General features: G+C 47.3%; 2 protein-coding genes across 6 annotated transcripts in view; one reads left to right on the top strand and one right to left on the bottom strand.

The window, feature by feature from the left end:
* The first annotated feature begins 1,719 nt into the window (after window positions 1-1,719).
* Window positions 1,720-13,988, top strand: TTC19 (tetratricopeptide repeat domain 19). The gene is made up of 10 exons (XM_033172392.1): window positions 1,720-1,909; window positions 3,396-3,502; window positions 5,700-5,810; window positions 6,686-6,724; window positions 7,122-7,178; window positions 8,394-8,455; window positions 9,408-9,502; window positions 10,769-10,923; window positions 11,348-11,510; window positions 13,475-13,988. Exons 1-10 carry the CDS (start codon window positions 1,759-1,761, stop codon window positions 13,642-13,644), a joined length of 1,110 nt encoding a protein of 369 aa, XP_033028283.1. The 5' UTR covers window positions 1,720-1,758; the 3' UTR covers window positions 13,645-13,988.
* Window positions 13,989-16,257: 2,269 nt separating this feature from the next.
* Window positions 16,258-17,095, bottom strand: part of NCOR1 (nuclear receptor corepressor 1) — a 101,104-nt gene continuing 100,266 nt past the window's right edge. For all 5 annotated transcript variants that reach the window (XM_033172276.1, XM_033172280.1, XM_033172277.1 and 2 more), the window contains exon 48: window positions 16,258-16,865. In XM_033172276.1, coding sequence (XP_033028167.1) covers window positions 16,678-16,865 — 188 coding nt within the window. In that variant the 3' untranslated portion in view covers window positions 16,258-16,677. The remainder of the gene's footprint in view (window positions 16,866-17,095) is intronic.

The raw sequence follows: 17,095 nt of genomic DNA, 5'->3' as shown, positions 1-17,095 counted from the left end.
TTTAAAGTAGCACTACTTGCAACTTACCAGTTGTGTTTACTATCATCTGTACATTTTATCACATTGCGCTAGTGCAGAATATGGTGTTTTCAATTCATTCATCAGCACCCAAATCAAAACTCTAATTTTATTTCATTCTTCTGTTTCTTTGTCTCAGTTCTATAATGGAAGTCTACACTGGGAACTCTCTTTTTCTTTTCTTTTTCAATGGATTTAAAAAAAATTAAACAGTCAAATTTCTAGTCCTTATGGCTTTAAGGTAAAGGGACCCCTGACCGTTACGTCCAGTCGCGAATGACTCTGGGGTTGCGGCGCTCATCTCATTCTATAGGCCGAGGGAGCTGGCGTTTGTCCGCAGACAGCTTCCAGGTCATGTGGCCAGCATGACTAAGCCGCTTCTGGAGAACCAGAGCAGCGCAAGGAAACGCCGTTTACCTTCCCGCCAGAGTGGTACCTATTTCGAACTGTTAGGTTGGCAGGAGCTGGGACAGAGCAACGGGAGCTCACCCCTTTGTGGGGATTCGAACCACCGACCTTCTGATTGGCAAGCCCTAGGCTCTGTGGTTTACACCACAGTGCCACCCACGTCCCTTATGGCTTCTTTGCAGGCCAGTGTTTCCCAATTGTTGGTGTTTATACTACATTTTTTAAAGATTTGCCTTGAGAGAGTCTTTGAACCTCTTTCGCTGGCCACCAGCATTGCGCTTTCCGTTTTTAAGTTGGGAATAGAGTAGTTGCTTTGGAAGACGATAATCAGGCATCCAAACGACATGACCAGTCCAACGAAGTTGATGTTGAAGAATCATTGCTTCGACATGGGTGATCTTTGCTTCTTCCAGCACACTGGCATTAGTTCGCCTGTCTTCCCAAGTGATGTGTAAGATTTTTCAGAGACACCATTGATGGAATCTTTCCAGGAGTTGGAGATGTCACACACACACAAACACACGCGTCATATATTTCCTTAAACTGCTTATTCCGTTATTATCTTTTTAAGAATATGTTGGAAATTTAACAAAAAGGTTGCCCGTGTGCATCAAATTTGGGACTTTAAAAAAAAAAGGTTTTTAAAGCTGCTGCTAACCCTGATTCTTTCGGAAACTGATTACTATGAGATTTAAGTATAAAAACAGAGGTGTGGCGCTAGTGAGTTTAGGACTGGACCCACACCGTTGCCTGGCAACGGCGACTTCCCCCCTCCCAGCGCGGGCAAAGAGCGCATGTGCCGCCGCGCCGCTCAGAGAGGCCAAGCTCAGTCACGTGGCGTCAGATTCCCAGGCAAATGTTACGAGGGAGACTCAAAAGCGCGCGCAGCATAAAGATGGCAAGGCACGTGGCCTTTACAAACCAATCAGCAAGCGAGAGGAGTTCCACAGACTCTACGAAATGTAGAGGGAAGTATAGAAATAAATGCAGCGGAATGGAGAGCGAACGCAATTTGATGGAGAAGAAACTTCTCGCTATGGCTGCTTCCCTTTCCCCTTCCAGCCCCGGAAGCTGCAGTCAGACTTTAGCTGACTTGGGCACATTTCCCTCGTAAGAGAGCTGAGGGGAAGGAAGCTCTAAACTCACCACGTAAGCTGCCGATAGTATACCTCTTTGCTCAAAATACGTCTATAAACAAGATCGGAAATGACGTTAAAGAAACCGCCAATTCCCGCATATCACGTGTCGGGGGCAGTGACGTCGTCAAGGTCACCCTCTTCTTAAAGGGCCATGTCGCTGTGTGTTGCGCTGCTGCCTCGGAGGGGCCTGAGAATGGCGGCGGCAGCGGTGACGGCCGCGGGACGGCGCAGCGTGGCTCAGGCGAGGGCCGGCCGCAGCGGAGATGAAACCCGGTCCCGGGGAGGGAAGCGCACTACAGCAGCCGCGGGAGCCGCTACCTTGGCGGGAGGCCTCGGCCTATCAGGTGCGAGGGGCGTGGTCAGAGACCGGGGCGTGGCTTCCGCCTGTGGGCGGGGTCTACGCAGCAGTATTTAAATAAGGGCAAGGAGGGGAAAGCTTGCGTCCCAGAATGTTGCCAGGCTTAGGTAGTCTGAGCTGCTAAAACGGGATTTATTAAGGACAAGAACGATAGACTGGAAAGAGAAGTGGCTGAATTGCAACTCATTACCAAACTTAAAAACCATGGAGAGACCTGGTCTGAACAAATACATTGGATTCTTATCTCATTATACATGGCAAAGCTATCTTTAGCCACCTCACCCCTTGCTTTTTCCTGTAAGACCAACTGCAGTCGTTAACAGTCATCAACAGGTTTTCCACACCCATCAGCCAATCCCCCATTCCCACCACCCTTCTGAGTAATACCCCTCTCACTATATTTAAGGGTCTGGTGACTTCTGTTTCAGTGTATCTGAAGAAGTGTGCATGCACACGAAAGATCATACCAAGAACAAACTTAGTTGGTCTCGTAAGGTGCTACTGGAAGGAATTTTTTATTTTATTTTGTTTTACCTGTAATAGTTATTTATGTGCGTGTGTCAGAGCAGTTTATAGCAGCTGTAGCCCATAAAATCCATATAATTAAAAGCCATATAAAAAGTTATTACCACAAATCAGGTGACTGTTGCGCAGAGATGTGTATTCTAATTGCCTGCATAACAGAAACATAAAAGAGGGAGGGTTTATTGAATTTATACCCTGCCCTTCCTCCCCATGCAGCTTGGGGCAGCAAAGAGAGATACAGTTTTTAAAACACAAACAAATAAAAACCTCCTAAAGGAGACCACAACACTCTGAAAACAATATCGATTGAAAACATCTAGAACCAGTTACAGTGAAAAACATTCAAAAAAAGCTATTATAATTAAGAATGTGTTTCTGACCAATGATCTAAAAGTGAAAGAAATAATGATTAGTAGTTGTAGTGTGCATGCACACGAAAGCTCATACCAAGAACAAACTTAGTTGTTAGAAGGAATTTTTTATTTTATTTTGTTTTGACTATGGCAGACCAACATGGCTACCTACCTACTGCTCACTATTAGTTGTTACTGATATATATATATATATTTTAAAAAATTGTCCATTAGCACCTTAGAGACCAACTAAGTTTGTTATAATAATAAACACCAGTAACAACCAATTATTATTATTATGGAAGGGGGGGGGTTATAGGGTTGTTTTTGTTTTAACTTACCTATTTTGTGTTTTTTATATTGTGATTTTGTGTTGCGAACCACCCTGAAATCTACAGGTACAGGGCAGTATACATAATAAAATAATAATAATACTTACAAATATCATTTGTGACTGTTCAGAGATTGCAGCAGATGTTACGAGCCACTCTGGCTCCTGCTGAAACGCTCCACACTGTGAGAGGGTGGTCAAGTGGCACACCTGCCCTCCTGGTCCACCCTGAACTGGCTTTCTCTCCCTCTCCCCCTTTCCAGCCTTTTCCCTTTTCTCCCACGAAGCTGAGAAAGAGAAGGATTCAGCAGAAGGGCAGAGCGAGGTGAAGGAAGAAGACACCATCATTCTTTTGCTAAAGAAGGCCAAGGTGAGGTTCTGGGGCCAAACTGGGACGCGGGAACTTAATCACAGTGGGATGGTGGGAGTCAACCCATTGGCCTCGCTGGCTGGGGCTGACAGGTGTTGGGGTTCAAAGCATGGAGGCGAGAAACAAGTTATCAAGAGGAATGCTACACTCGGGAGAAGAAGCTACTTTTGAAGGGAAGCGCAGAAGTGAAAGGGAAAGAAGTTAAATCAAGTTTGGATGAGATTATAGGAGAAGGAGAATCTGGACTGGTGGCATGTTGGGGGGGAGACTGTGGGTATGTGGGAAAGTTGAAGAATGGGAAACAAATGGGCAGGAGAGGGGGTGGGGTAATGGGTGAATCAGTAGAAAGGAAGGATTGATCACGGTATCCGACACCAGAGGGAAAATGGAATATGAGATTGGAAGAAATATTTAGGTATAGATTAATTTGGGTTTTTAATAGATTGAGAATTGGAATCAGAAGAAATATAGGCTATAGCATAACAAAGTTAAGTTAAGAAAGGATATAAGAGGTAGTGAGGGGTAATTTGAGGTTTGTTATATAGAATTTTTTTTTTATGAAGTTAAAATGTGCTGAAAAGAATAAGGATTAAGATTTATGATATGAGTATGATTGTATTATTAAGATGTGAGGGTGAAAAGTAGATATTACAATGTTACAAAGTTACTAAAAGAGGTTTGGAAATGAACGCAGAGGAGAGGACGGGAGGAGGTCCTAATGGAATGTTAAAAAACTGGGAAAAGATAATGAGATTTTTGTTTTTTGTAGTATAGGTTTGTATTTTTGCAGTTTTGATATTTGTTTTCTTTTTTTCTTTGTTTGTTTGTTATTGTATGTGTGATTGTGGGTTTGTATTTGTTTCATTGGAAAATTTAATAAGAATTTAAAAACAAAAAAAAAACAAAGCATGGAGGCGGGGGGGGGGCCCACGGGGCACCAGGTTAGCTAGACCAATGGCTCTCCTAACCTGTGTTGAGCCAGCCTCTCATGGTATCTAATACTTCAAATTTCACCTGACAGAGCATAGTGGGCAGCGGTATTTCTCAGTGATTTGGGTGTCTGGAACAGATTTGCCGGTGCTAATCGGCATACGAAAATGTCCCGTTTCCATCAGAAAGTTTTCTGATGCCCAGAGAGCAGTGCATTCTATTAATTTATTATTTTGTTACATTATTGCATCAGTATCCCCACCTTTCCTCCAAGCAGCTCAATGTGGCGTCTACACTTCCCTCCTTCTTCCCATTTTACCCCACAACAACCCTGAGGGGTAGGTTAGGCTGAGAGGCGGTGATTGGCCCAAAGTCACCCAGGGAGCTTCATGGCTGAGTGGGGATTCAAACCCTGGTCTCCCAGGTATTAGTCCAACACTCTAACCACTACACCATGCTGTTGTGGCCTCACATGTAAACCAGTTCTGAGCTGTTTAGGGCTTTTTTATCAGAAATTTATTGGTTTTTCCACACAAAAAACAAATACAAGAAAAGAAATAACAAATAATAACAAACATTAAAATAAAAACAAATACTACAAATAACATCAACAAATAAAAAAGAAAACTAATACATACCTCACACACAGGAACACACCAACTATTAATTATAATCTTATTTAAAATCTTGTTTGAGGGGGACTTCCCCCGTCCTCTCTCCAGCGTTCAATTCTAATTTACTTTAGTAACTTTGTAACTAATTTAACAAATCATTCACCATTATTCTTAGTCTTCATCTCAACATCTTATATCATTTAACTTCTAAATATCAAAAACAACATCATATTGCAAATCTTAACTTCTTATATCCTTCTTTCTCTTAACTCAATAAAACTGTTGCTCTTATTACTTCTAATTCCTACCTTATACAATATTAGACCAACACATTATCATAAAAAACCTAGATATTTCTTCTCTTTTCCAAATCAGTTTTACTCTCTGACATCGGAGTACCGTGGTAAGCCTTCCCGATCATAACTTATTTTACCCTACCCCCCTACCCCCCTTCTTACCATTTTCCCTCTTCCCATCACAATCACCCACCAGTCTTCCCTCCAGCCTGTTTAGGGCTTTTATGTCTTAGTACCAATACCTGGAACATGGCTCGGTAGCAGATTGGCAGCCGCTGCAAACTCTGCAAGCAGGGTGTTGTATTAGCACTCATCACTTGATGGTTTAAACCTGGCTTTCTCTGTTTTTGCCCCCAGCTGAGCATCATGAAAGGAGAGTTGGAAGAGGCAGAGAGGCTGCTTCACGAAGCTGCCAGGCTCTCACACCAGTCGGACAACAAGCAAGCAATTATTTATACATACGGCACGGTGAGTCCAGGAGCTGCTTAAAATCTTGCAAGGAAGCCACACTGAATCGGAGGAACATCTGTCCTGAGATCACAGCACACATCTTATCATTACCATTGTGATTTTTATGATTCGCCTCCTATGAGGCATCCCAGAGTGATGTATGTACGGTGCAGTGAAGATGCAGTTGTATGGGTTAAAAATGTGACAGTGGTGTCAAAACTTTTTTCAAAGAGGGCCAGATTTGATGAAGTTGTTGACCCTTTTTTTAAGGATTTTACCCCAAAGTTGTTGAGGGTTTTTTTTTAGGATTTTACCCCAGGAAATAAACTGCCACAGGGGCCGGATTAAGCTGGCCGGGTTAGGCCCCCAGAATGGAGTTTGGACATGCCTGGATTTGCACATAGAACAACAGTTAAAGGACAATTGTATAAAAACAGTTTAATGCGGCAACACTCACATACACACTGGTGGGTGAAAATACGGCTACCCATTGTGTTAAACTGGAAAATATGAGGAAGAAGCTCCGTAATACATAGGTGGATAATAAAATATCTGAAGAAGTGTGCATGCACACGAAAGCTCATACCAAGAACAAACTTAGTTGGTCTCTAAGGTGCTACTGGAAAGATTTTTTTATTTTATTTTGTTTTGACTATGGCAGACCAACATGGCTACCCACCTGTAATAGGTGGATAATGTGCATAAATTGTTCTGGAGTGCAACATTGAGCAGCCTTAAAACTGCAGCTTTCATTCCACAGAATCAAACGTGCACAACTTTCTAGTCCTCCTTGTTTTTCATATGGTTGAGCTCTCCCCTGATGGAAGCAGAGCAAAAGAACAAATTTTCCTCTTAAAACATCTAAGCAGTTCCATATTTTTTTTCTGTTGCAGATGGCGAATTTGGCTTTCATGAGGGGTCAGCTAGATCACGTAAGTAAGTTCCAGAAGAGGCCAACCCCTGTTGCCTACAGAACAGGGAGCGCTACCTTAAGACCCTCCTGGGAGGGGTGAATCTGTGTTTGTTTTCTAGCCCTTGTGAAAATTCAGCAGAATTTTAGTGCAATTTTTAAAATCCAAATGTACAGATTTTTGTATGCTGTTTTGCCTAACGTACACATATTTGCAAAGCAATTTCCCCCTACTACAATGGAGTTTTGTATACTGTTTTCACAAATAAGTGTATCCTTATGCACTTTACTATATGTTTTTTTAAACACATTACTTGGTCAGAATTGTGTAGGTTCACCTTTAGACATGAACTGATTCTAGCTCTTTCCCTATCTCTTGGCTCTTCTGACAATTCCCCCCTTTTGTCCTCTCATTTCAGGCAGAAAAACTTTTCAAAGCAGCCATGAGCTACTTACTGGCTGGGGACATGAAGCAAGTAAGGATTTTCCTCCGCTAGAAACCCACCCTGATCTGATTCCAGGTGTCTGGATTCTAGAAATGTGTAATAAGCAAGACAGAACTTTGTAGTAGTTTTGGTGGAATTGGAGGAGGAGGAGAAAGCTAACGCAGATTTGATTTTTAAGAAACTTCCATTTTATTTACAACAATGTAGGAACCTAACAGTACTGGACCAGGTGAACTGATAGTTGCACCTGGTGAGGAAAGGCTAAGCAAAGAAGGAGCTGTTATCCTGATCTGCCCATGCAATTCCTGGAGCACCACATCCTGATGTGTTTGGAGAGGGGACATTGGACCAGGGAGAGAGAGAGAGCTGATGGAGCATAGCGGCAAGGAAGTACTCCTTCCTGCAGGGCAGAATTGGAACTATGGAACGCAGGAGGCAGGATTAGGCCTTTCATGGAGGGATCTGTGGATTATTATTGATGACTGCTAGCCCTAATGGCTCGGCTCTGCCTCTGCCCGGGGGCCGGATGTGGCCCAATCGCCTGCTAAATCTGGCCCGTGGACGGTCCGGGAATCAGCATGTTATTACATGAGTAGAATGTGTCCTTTTATTTAAAATGCATCTTTGGGTGATTTGTGGGGCCTGCCTGGTGTTTTTACATGAGTAGAATGTGTGTTTTTATTTAAAATGCATCTCTGGGTTATTTGTAGGGCATAGGAATTCGTTCATATTTTTTTAAAAAATATAGTCTGGCCCCCGACAAGGTCTGAGGGACAGTGGACCGGCCCCCTGTTGAAAAAGTTTGCTGACCCCTGCCCTAAACGGCCTCAGTCCAGTATACCTGAAGGAGCGTCTCCACCCCCATCGTTCTGCCCGGACACTGAGGTCCAGTGCCGAGGGCCTTCTGGCGGTTCCCTCACTAGGAGAAGCCAAGTTACAGGGAACCAGGCAGAGGGCCTTCTCGGTAGTGGCACCCGCCCTGTGGAACACCCTCCCACCAGATGTCAAAGAGAAAAACAACTACCAGACTTTTAGAAGACATCTGAAGGCAGCCCTGTTTAGGGAAGCTTTTAATGTTTAATAGATTATTGCATTTTGATATTCTGTTGGAAGCTGCCCAGAGTGGGTGGAATATTAATTAATTAATTAATTAATTAATAATCTTCTTAGCAGTGGGGTTAGCAGCAATCCTAGCTGGCTCATCTCCTGCAGCCTTCCTTCCCCTGTGCTCTTTCCCTTCTCCAGGATGACAATGCCATAATAGAGATGTCCCTCAAGCTGGCCAGCATCTATGCAGCACGGAATGAGTAAGTTTGACTGCCCGGGGGGAAGTGGTGGGGGGCAGTCGGCTTTTGCTGCACCAGCTGCATCCAGTTCCCCAACCCTGTCTTCCATCATACTTCCATCATACTTCCATCATGGCCTCCGAAATTTCAGGAGCTGTTCCCTGTTCCCATGCAGGGTCAGGGGGACACAGCTCAGTGACACAGTCCTCGTCTTGCATGAATAATTTCTAGGTTGAATTCCAGGCAGCTGGGAATATTCTCAGCCTGAAACTCTGGGTCTACTCGAGAGCAAATCTTAGCTGGAGACAGCCCGTTATTATTCACCTGCTGAATTAATTGAGGCATCTCATTGGCCAATTTATTTTTTTATTTTATTGATTTGTTAGCGCGTTAAACCAAACCTTTTCCTCTAAGGAGCCCAAGGTGTGGCGCGCATGGTTTGCCTCCTCCCCATTTCATGCTCACAACAACCCTGCGAGGTAGGGGAGGCTGAGAGGGAGTGACAGGGCCAAATTTGAACCCAGAGTCCTAAATCTCTCCCGGGTCCTAGTCCGACACTGAGCGCTGCACCGCAGAAGCTCTACCAGTTTGGAGGGTGACGATGAATCTGCTTCCACATACATGCTTCAAGGCAGTTCACCGACATGCCCTCAAAAACAGCTAACAGCTAGTTTTAAAAGCAGCTCAGGAACCACCAAGTAAGGGCTTAAAAACAACACAGCAATGAAGACCAAGGGCGGGGGGGGGGGACCCTTTTCATTTTCACATAGATGGAAAAGCTTGGTGGAACAAAAGCGTATTTCAGTTGTCCTACGGAATGTACAGATACAGTTTTATTTTACCAATTTAAGTAATGCAGCCCTAAAAACACCCACCTCCCAGGCAGCTTGGCAGTAAGTAAACACAGTGCAGCTCCCTATTTTTGGACTGTGATGGCGTCCTCCTCCCCAATTGCTTTATTTTTCTGGTTTAGGGACAAGTTGGCCCTGGCTGGCTACGAGTTCTGCATTCTGACCCTGGAGGAGAAGGTGGCAAAACAGAAGGACATCCCCGTGGACGTTTTGCCAGGTACGGCAATCAATGCAGAAGGTCCCAGGGGTCCAGTCCCTCCCTGATGGCATCTCCCGTTAGGGCTGGGGATGTCCCCCCCCCCCCGCCTGAAACTCTGGAGAGCCACTGCCAGCTAGAGTGGACGATGTTCTGCATCAGGGTTTCCCAAACCCGGGTCTCCAGCTGTTTTTGGACTACAACTCCCATCATCCCAAGCAGGGATGGTCAAGGATGATGGGAACTGTGGTCCAAAAACTGCTGGAGACCCAAGTTTGGGAAAGCCTGTTCTGCATCATGCATAGTTTCAGACACCTCTATCACGATCCTGTTCCCTAAATTAAAAAAAACCCCAAATGTGGTACCCTTCGTTATCAAACTCAGGAACAATTCCTCCCCTATTTTCTTTCCAACAACCCTAGGTCAGGGCAGAGCAGGCACCCCCAAACTCGACCCTCCAGATGTTTTGGGACTACAACTCCCATCATCCCTAGCTAACAGGACCAGTGGTCAGGGATGATGGGAGTTGTAGTCCGAGTTTGGGGGTGCCTGGGGCAGAGGAAGAGAGGGCAGCCCAGAGTTCACCCAACCCAAGTTTACCCTTGCGTGATTTGAACTCAATTCCGACACACGAATTCAGAAATGTGCGTCCCCACCTCCGAAATTTGCCTCCTCCTCCTCCTACCCAGTACACCCCACTGGCTCTCATCATCACTCTCTATCCCCCTCCTACGCCAAACCCTACGCCAAAGGATAAATGGACATAAATCTGATATCAGGAATCACAAGACAGAGAAACCAGTAGGAGAACACTTCAATCTCCCAGGACATTCTATAAAAGATCTCAAAGTAGCTGTCTTAATACAAAGAAATTTCAGAAATAGACTGGAAAGAGAAGTGGCTGAATTACAACTAATCACCAAACTTAAAACCACGGAGAAACCTGGTCTGAACAAAGACATTGGATTTTTATCTCATTATACATAACAAAGCTATCTTTAGCCATCTCACCACTTGCCTTTCCCTGCAAGACTAATTACAGCCGTTAAGAGTCGTCAACAGGTTTTCCACACCTATCAGCTGATCACCCATTCCCACCACCCTTCTGAGCAATACCCCTCCCCACTCCCTCACTATATTTAAGGATCTGGTGACTTCTGTTTCAGTGTATCTGAAGAAGTGTGCATGCACACGAAAGCTCATACCAGGAACAAACTCAGTTGGTCTCTAAGGTGCTACTGGAAAGAATTTTCTATTTTGTTTTATCCCCCTCCTGTTCCCCCCCAGAGGAAGAAAAATCCAACACGCGTCTCCTCCTGGGGATGACCCTCGACTCGTACGCCCGCTACCTCCTGGCGCACAGTCAGGCAGCCACGGCCCAGAGGATGTACGAGAAGGCGCTGCAGATCTCCATGGAGGTTCAAGGGGAGACACACCCCCAGGTGAGGGTCGTAGCTCTGGGAAAAAGCCTCCGCAGTGCATTCGGGGGAACTTCCAGCTTTGATTCTCAGCACCTCCAGTTAAAAAAATATATATAAACTGCAAGTTATCAGCTGGTGGGATCCTTGCCATAACTTCTGCCTGAAACCCAGGAGAACAGCTGTCAGTCAATAAAGGAGGGAAGTGGAGCAGGACTGGTCAGGGCAGCAGTGGAGAGGCCTGGGGGCCACACTCGGCCGCTAGCTGGCCTGACGTTCCCCACCCCTGATGTGAGCAGATTCACTGCTGAAATGGGCCTCTGGTCGCCCTTTAAATGTTGTCAGAGCAGATCATGCTCTTGCTAGATAAACAAGGCAAGACTGGTCAAGGACGGATTCCTTTTCATGAGAGATCGTCCCTCCCACTCTTCCCCCCCCCCCGACACAGACAGTGGTTCTGATGAACGATTTGGCGACGGCTCTGGACGCTCAGGGCCTCTACGAAGATGCCTACGCGCGAGTAAGGAGGGCGTCAGAGCTGGCCCAGCAGACAGAGCACCCAGAGACCTACATCGTGTTGAACAACTTCGCTGGGATTCTCATGCACAAAGGTGGGTTGTAAAAGGGGTGTGTGTGTGTGTGAAGGACAACAGGTGGGGTGGAAATGGCATTTAACTGGAGAGCTGTCATAAAAAACAAGGACAGTTGTTCCCGCCCAACCTCCCAAATAGTCCTCTCAGTCTAGTAAGGTCAACGACTAGTATCCAAAAAAGAAAACTTAGTACAAATATATAAAATACTGTCTTGTTATTTTATTAGTTTGTTTATATCCCGCCTTTCCCCCCCAAGGCGGATAAAGAGGAAGTTCTTATTTGGGCAGCACATAAGTTAAAACTGTGGAACTCCCTCCCACTGGAGGAAGTGATGGCTGCCAACTTGGATGGCTTTAAGAAAGCATTGGACAAATTCGTGGAGGAGAAAGCAGCTATTGATGGCTACTAGCCAGGATGGGGGACACGGGTGGCGCTGTGGTCTAAACCACAGAGCCCAGGGCTTGCCGATCGGAAGGTCAGCGGTTCGAATCCCCGCGACGGGGTGAGCTCCCGTTGCTCGGTCCCAGCTCCTGCCCACCTAGCAGTTCGAAAGCACATCAAAGTGCAAGTAGATAAATAGGTACCGCTCTGGCGGGAAGGTAAACGGCGTTTCCGTGCGCTGCTCTGGTTTGCCAGAAGCGCCTTAGTCATGCTGGAAAAAACTGTCTGCGGACAAATGCTGGCTCCCTTGGCCTATAGACCAAGATGAGCATGCAACCCCAGAGTTGTCCACAACTTAACTGTTGGGGGTCCCTTTACCTTTAGCCAGGATGGGCATGCTCTGCCCCCACAGTTGGAGGCAACAAGGCTTCTGAATATCATTTGCTGGAAACTGCAGGAGGGGAGAGGGCTGCTGGGCTCCAGTCCTGCTTGCAGGTTTCCCACAATGGCCATCGGGTGGACCACTGAGGGGACCAGATCTGTAGCAGGCTCTACTCCCAATTTCTCCTCTCTGCTCTTTTGGTCAAGGAGGATGCCTGTATTATAATCCTTGCACTGTTAACCATGGAATTGTAGAGTTGAAGGGAGCCTAAGGGTCATCTAGTCCAACCCCCTGCAGTGCAGAAATCTCAACTCAAGCATCCATGACAGATGGCTACCCAACTTCTGCTTAAAAACCTCCATTGAAGGAGAGGCCACCACCTCCCAAGGGGGACGTCCGTTCTACAGTGGAACAGCTCTTACTTTCATAGTTTTTTTCCTGATAATTAGTCAGAATCTTCCTTCTTGTCACTTGAATCCGTTGGTTTGAGTCCTACTCTCCAGAGGAGGAGAAAACAAGTTAGCTCCATCTTCCATGGGACAGCCCTTCACATATTTGAAGATGGCTGTCGTATCTCCTCTCAGTCTCCTCTTTTCCAGGCTAAACATCCCCAGCTCCTTCAAGCGTTCCTCATAAGGCTTAGTTTCCAGATCCTTCATCACCTTAGTCGCCCTCCTCTGCACACCTCCCAGCTTGTCAACATCCTCCTTAAATTGTGGCGCCCAGAACTGGACAGAGCATTCCGGGTGTGGTCCGACCCAGGCAGAATCAAACAGGACCATGACTTCCCTTGACCCTGGATACAGTGGTACCTCTGGCTGCGAATGCCCCTGGTTGCACACGCTCCAGGTTACGGGCTCCGCTAACCCGGATGTAGCCGCTCCTGGTTGCGAACTTTGCCCCAGGATGCGAGCGGAAATCGCGCAGCGGGAGGCGCCATTGGCGAAAGCGCGCCTCATGTTACAAGCGGTTTCCGGTTACGAACGGAGCTCCGGATCTTCATTCCGTTGGTAACCAGAGGTACAACCGTACTAGACTTCTGTCGATGCAGCTTAGTATCTGCAACCAAAACCACAGCTTCCAGTCCCCAGTTGACTCTGTTTCTGGTAGACTTTGTGAAGAGCTATGCTCATAAATTGCACCATAGGAGAAAATTGTGTTTCCGTCACAGGGGTACTTAACCCATTTGCTTCCCCCGCTTCTCTCCCACGAAACGCAGAAGAGTATTCATCGGCGAAAGCTGTCTACAAAGAAGCCCTGCAGAAGGCAGAGGCAGCTGGAGATGGCGCTTCCGTCAGACAGATCCGGAAAGAGCTGGCCGAGCTTGCCAGGCGGAGGAGGAAGGGGCCAGTCTCTACGGCCGGTTCTTCGGGAGGAGAACAAGAGTGATGGAGGTGGCGCAGGAGGGAAGAGGGTGACGCAAGCGTCGGCCGCAAAACCCTCAGAAGCACAGCGTCTCCCTTTGCGTGGCAAGGACAGGCGTGTTGCGGGAAGCGCAAGGCAACCCCATGAAGCATCTCCGATAAAAAAAGGTCAAGAGGGGTCAGCGGGTGGGAGACCCCAGGAGGCTGGGGCAAAGTTGTGCCACCGAAATACACGACGCGGGCAGGCGTCTCCGTAAGTCTCTGTGCTGGGAAAGGAGACGAAAAGCTAAGCTCTGCATCCCAAAACTGAATAAAGACGACTGCAGCTTAAGGGTGGATCTTTAAAAAGAAAGAAAGACAACATTTACTCTGAGGGTTTAAGAGGCCTGTCTTCGGCCCGCTGGAGAGGATGGGTGTTTAATCAGGGTGAAGGGCGCTGGGGAAGAAGAAAGAAGTTGGTTGTGGAATGGGAGAAATTGCTTCCCTTTCCGTTTCTTCCTCCTCCTTCCCCAACCCCAGCGGTTCAGAGGAGCTGGTGGGAGCCAGTTCAACTCCTGGGAAAGGGGCAGACAGTTCGTTTGGCGGCACAAGGCAGAAATGCTACTGCACAGCACTTGCTGGAAGCGGCAGGAGGGGAGAGGGCTCCCTTGCACTCAAATCCTGCTTGCTGGTGTCCCGTTAAGGGCATCCAAGTCAGCCACAGTAAGAATGGTATACTTTTCTAGGTGGACCATTGGCCTGATCCAGCAGGCTTTTCTTAGCAGCTCCAGGTAGGGCTGCCTTAGAAGACCTGGCGAGATGCTGCCAGTCAGTGCCAGCAATACTAGTGTAGATGGGCCCCTGGGTCCGACTCTTGTCACAAGCCAGCTTCTGCTCTCTCTTCGTCTGCTCTTCCCCATTTGGTGGTGAGGACTGGGGCAGCGCCTAGGACGGAAGAGTCTTGTTTTGGGTTGCCTGCCTCTCCTGACCAGCCCTCCACAACAGGGGCCTCCCTGCTGGCCAGACTTCAGGACTCCCCTAAACCCAGAACTACAGGGGAGAAGCACCCCCATGAAACAGGGTGACAAGAGAGCCCCTCGTGCAAACAGGGCAACGTGTGTGGTACCGGGGAGCATTGGGCGTGATAGGGAGCCAGGAGGATGTGCCATATCGTGTGTCGGGGGAAGAGATTAGGGGGCAGGATGCGGCCCCTGCAGTGGGCTGCAGGGAAGAGTTGCAGAAGAAGTCCAGTTGCCGTCCCTCTTCTGGCCAATGCAAGAGAAGCCAGCTTGACCCATTGGGTGTGCAAGGCATCAATGGACTCGCAACTCCCCCCAACCATCCTGGGAGCTGGAGTCCAGGAGCAGCTGCAGGGCTGCAGGATCCCTGTTCCTGGAGACAAATCCAGAGGAGGAGGCTGCCGGTGGCTCCCAGGAACCGTGTCTCCATTTGGCCTCTGCTGTCGGGAGGCACTGATGTCTCCGAATCCCACTTGCTGGGAGAGTTGCTGCTGTTGCACCCAGGTCTTGCTTGCTGTATCCTCTATGAAATTGCCTAATCCTCTTTTGAAGGTGCCCAAGTCGGTGGCCGTCACCGCCTCCTGCAGCAGCAGCGAGTTCCAGAGTTTAACTATGCGCTGCACGAAGAACTATTTCCTTTTACCCATTCCAAATCTTCCGACAAAATTGGGAGAAGGGGAAAAGACTTCCAGCAGAACCACAGCTATCCACCCCACCCACCCACACCCCGTGCGCCCCAGTAACGGAATTTAAAAAGACAAAACTCACCCAGAGCCTTCTGATTTAGGGAAACAAATTTACTAGGGCTGCCCGTCAAAGCAACAAGTGGGTTGGTTTTTTTTTTTTTTAATTCCTTTTAAAAACAACAGACAATGTTGAAGCCAGAGAATTATCGGGACCGGGGTGGGCTGTGCCATTCAAGCAGTTCAGTGTGTGGCCGGCGAGGGAACCCTTGCCATGTCTTATCGGGGAGCGAGAGAAGGGAGCTTCACCATTATGTACCCATGCAATAAAAGTATTTTCACAGTGTTGCCAAACAGAAACCCAACTGTATGGGGAAAAGAAAATTTACAGCGTGGCAGAATCATTAAAAAGACCTCCTCACCCCACAGAGGGCCAGGGCTGGTTTGTATTTAAAATAAAAAATAAATGTACAGGATTCATTAAACGGGGTCAGTTTTTTTTAAAAAAATAAAAATAAATGCTTTCCCACAAAGTGTTGAACAACCACAGAAAAGGGATGGGGGGGAAATTCCCTAGAATTGGGGGGTGGGGGTGGGGAGAGGGAAGATTGTTTGGTGCTACTTGCAAGAAGCAGCTCTCTGCAGATCAGGCAAGGATGGGGCGCGGAGGGGGAACTTAGGGCGTGAGCCTGGTTGGGGGAGACGCTGACTGTGGGTACCCCTCAAAACTAGAGCTCACAGGCAGGAGGTCTCCTGGGCTGTTATCACGTGCTCAAAATATTATACCCTTTGATAAAACACTTTCCTTAAAAATAAAAAGATAAAATGACCCCGAAACATTTATGCAATGATTTGATTGAACATAAGCACACCAGATAGCTAGCAACAGAGCTGGGACAGGGGAGTGTGGAAAGGGGGGGGGGGGGAGAACACAGCAGGGAAAAAAAGTTACCTCTATTTACATAAGAATGATTTTTTTTTTCCTTAAGGAGACATTATGTTAGGCTTTTTTCTCTTTACAAATAAAAGGTGTCGCTCAGGAATAGGTCCTTTTTTCCTCCCTTCCTTTCCTCTTTCTTTTTTTTAAAAAACAAACGAAACCTCTTTACATATTTATCTTCAGGGCGCCGAACCTCCCCTTGCTCACGTAGGCTTGCGTAGAAAGGGAGTCTTGATAAAAATAAAAACCACCCCCCCAAAAAAAAAACCCAGCCCCTGTAACTTCTTCATCTTCCAAGGTCCCGGCTCTCGCTTGCAAAAGTCTTTGTGGGGGGAGACGTGTCGTTTTAAAAACAAAAAGCGCCACCCAAGAGCTTCCGACGCAGAAATGAAGTTTCTTTTTTATAAAAGGGTCCTTTCCCCTCCCTTCCTCCTGGTTCAGTCGTCGCTGTCCGAAAGCGTCTCGTACTGGGCGGACAGGAGGGGGGCCGGCTCCCGCTCCCATATCCGGTTGGGTTGGTGGGAGGCGGCCTGGCTGACCGAGGGGGGGGCGCAGGCGATGGAGGTCGGAGGCGTGCTGCTCAGCATGCGCATGGTCAGAGGGTTGTAGGGGAACTGCGTGGATCCTGGAGGGTTAAGGGTTTTGGAAGAGAAGAAGAAATGGGGAGGTTGAAATAATCATCCAAGTCCTACCACTCTGTGCACAGCGCCCCCCCCCCCCAGCCCAATCCTGCATTTTGGGTCCAGCACATTCCAACCCAGGGTTGACCAGACTCGAGATGAATTGATTCTGGGACCGGCCCTAATGTTAGATTAGGAGGTTAAACCTTAACTACCGCCCTGTGCAACTGGTGGG

This window comes from Lacerta agilis, chromosome 15 (assembly GCF_009819535.1).
Source record: "Lacerta agilis isolate rLacAgi1 chromosome 15, rLacAgi1.pri, whole genome shotgun sequence".
Taxonomy (NCBI): Eukaryota; Metazoa; Chordata; class Lepidosauria; order Squamata; family Lacertidae; genus Lacerta; species Lacerta agilis.
This window is presented reverse-complemented; position numbering and strand designations above follow the sequence as displayed.

What these genes read in the sequence shown, in the direction of transcription:
- TTC19 (XM_033172392.1), top strand. Translation starts at nt 1,759, where the DNA reads ATGGCGGCGGCAGCGGTGACGGCCGCGGGACGGCGCAGCGTGGCTCAG. An exon ending in CCCCGTGGACGTTTTGCCAG is followed by an intron (nt 9,503 to 10,768) that starts GTACGGCAATCA and finishes GTTCCCCCCCAG; the next exon opens with AGGAAGAAAAATCCAACACG. An exon ending in AAGGGGAGACACACCCCCAG is followed by an intron (nt 10,924 to 11,347) that starts GTGAGGGTCGTA and finishes CCCCCGACACAG; the next exon opens with ACAGTGGTTCTGATGAACGA.